General features: G+C 28.8%; 1 protein-coding gene across 1 annotated transcript; it reads left to right on the top strand.

Moving 5' to 3' along the window:
• The first annotated feature begins 1,189 nt into the window (after window positions 1-1,189).
• On the top strand, window positions 1,190-1,930 carry LOC136074167 (uncharacterized). Its single transcript, XM_065786472.1, has one exon. The coding sequence runs from the start codon at window positions 1,190-1,192 to the stop codon at window positions 1,928-1,930; it is 741 nt and encodes a 246-aa protein (XP_065642544.1).
• The last annotated feature ends 419 nt before the right edge of the window (window positions 1,931-2,349 follow it).

Raw genomic sequence — 2,349 nt, 5'->3', positions numbered from 1 at the left:
CGAATGAAAAAGTGTCAATTTAGTTTTTTCGGTGTTTAGTGTTAGTTTATTAGATTTGAACCAGTGGGATAAATGTTCAAGTTCTTTATTTGGTGTAGCAAAAAGTTCGTAAATATCACTCTTAGAGACAAATAAATTAGTATCATCTGCGAACATGATGCTTATCAGATTAGTTGCTTTATTTAGATCGTTTATATAGATTAAAAAAAGGAGTGGTCCGAGGATTGAACCTTGTGGAACCCCGCATGTTATATCTAGACAATTGTTTTGATAGCTGTCATTACCTATAACAAATTGTTTTCTATTCGATAGGTAACTTTTGAACCACCTTAACACTTGTTTATTTATTCCATAGTATTTCAGCTTTTCAAGTAAAATGTGATGGTTGACCGTATTTAAGGCTTTCGATAGGTCAATAAAAATACCTAAAGTATATGTTGATTGTTCAAAAGATTTTGAGATTTCATTTACAAATTGGATGATGGCATGCTCCGTTGAGTTATCCTTTTTAAAACCAAACTGATTAGCGTATAGTAAGTTATTTTTGTTGATATGTTTGTATACTCTGTTACACATAATTCTTTCTAAAACTTTCGAAAATATAGAAAGCACAGAGATGAGGCGATAGTTTGTTATTTTAGATTGATCGCCCTCTTTATAAATATGAGTCACTTTAGCAATTTTTAATTGCTCTTAAAAAGAGAACATCTTTTAATTGCTCAATTAAAAGATGTTCTCTTAAAGAGAACATCTTTTAATTGCTCGAAACAATCTCTAATCATGTTTCCGTTTATTTCATCTGATCCACATGATTTATTCTTTTTAATAGATTTGAAATCCCTTTCAAGTTCTTCAGTTGTTAAATCAGAGAACAACTCATCAGAGCATACGCACTTATCCAATGGTAATATCGGGAGATTTTTGAACAAAAATTAACGCCGTGCGTTATAGGTGGTTAAAACAGCTCTCTAAAATTTAATTATCAGCTTATTATCTTTAAGTATATTTTTTATTTAAAATAGCGCATTTATTTAAAGTGAGATTTTTTATCAAAAACCTTAAACTTCAGAAAATTTTTTTTTTTTTTTTTTTTTGCGTTTGCGTTTGCGTTTGCGTTTGCGTTTGCGTTTGCGGCACAAGACGAGTAAGACGTATTCTTTTTTTGAGCATAACTTTATTTACAATAAAAATGGAAATAAATATTAAAAATATAGAAAAAATTATCACAAGCAAACTAGAAGAACAAAAAAGAAGTATACTAGCAGAAACGGAGAGATTACTCAAAGATCATGAAAAAAACTTCACTACAATAATAAGTTCGAATTTCAAAATAATAACAGCAAGGTTAGACAAAATGGACGCTGAAATAAACAATAACAAGTTAAATATCAGAAGAGTTGAAAATGAAGTTGAAGAAATAAAAGTCAGCTTAAATTTCCAAGAAGAAAAAGCTAAGGATGAACTTATTCATATAAAAACAAAATATGATAATGAAATTTTGATGTTAAAAAAAAAATCTATTGACTTAGAGAATCGCTCGAGACGTAATAACTTACGTATCGATGGCATAAAAGAAAACCCTGAAGAAAACTGGAGTGATTGTGAGAAGGCTGTAAAAGACATCTTTAAAACAAAGCTAAATATATTAAGTGAAGTAGTTGTGGAACGAGCGCACCGAGTCGGTGCAGTTAAAGATAATAAAACACCAAGATCAATCGTTTTAAAGCTTTTGAATTATCATGATAAAAATAAAATATTAAGCTCAGTAAATAAACTTAAAGGAACCGGTATTTATATTAAAGAAGATTATCCAAAAGAAACGATGTTAGAAAGAAAGAAGCTTTGGGAAGAAGTTAAACGATTACGAAACGAAGGTAAATTTGCAGTTATTAAATTTGATAAAATTTATTGTAGAGATTTTAGAAAGTAAACGCGCGAAGTTTTATTAAGCGAAGCGCTATTTTAACGATTTTAATTAATGACTAACTTAACAATAGATTTTGAAAAATTACACTTTAATGTTTTCAATTCAGCAAATGTTTTACTTAATGATATTTCTGACGCTGATTTGCATTTTTTCAACGAAAACAATTTTAGTTCGTCCTTTTTTGAAATAAAAACTTTTAAAAGTTAACTAAAAACGTTAAAGAGTAATTTTACTGGAATACACATTAACATAAGAAGTATAAATAGCAACATGGATAAGCTAAAACATTTTCTTATCGAATGCGATTATCTATTCAGTATGATATGCCTAACAGAAACGTGGTGTTCTGACGAATCATGCAGAATAAATTCAAGTTTAGAAATTCCTAACTACAAATTATTATCATCTGAAAGAAAAACTAA

This window comes from Hydra vulgaris, chromosome 01 (genome assembly GCF_038396675.1).
Source record: "Hydra vulgaris chromosome 01, alternate assembly HydraT2T_AEP".
Lineage (NCBI taxonomy): Eukaryota > Metazoa > Cnidaria > Hydrozoa > Anthoathecata > Hydridae > Hydra > Hydra vulgaris.
This window is presented reverse-complemented; position numbering and strand designations above follow the sequence as displayed.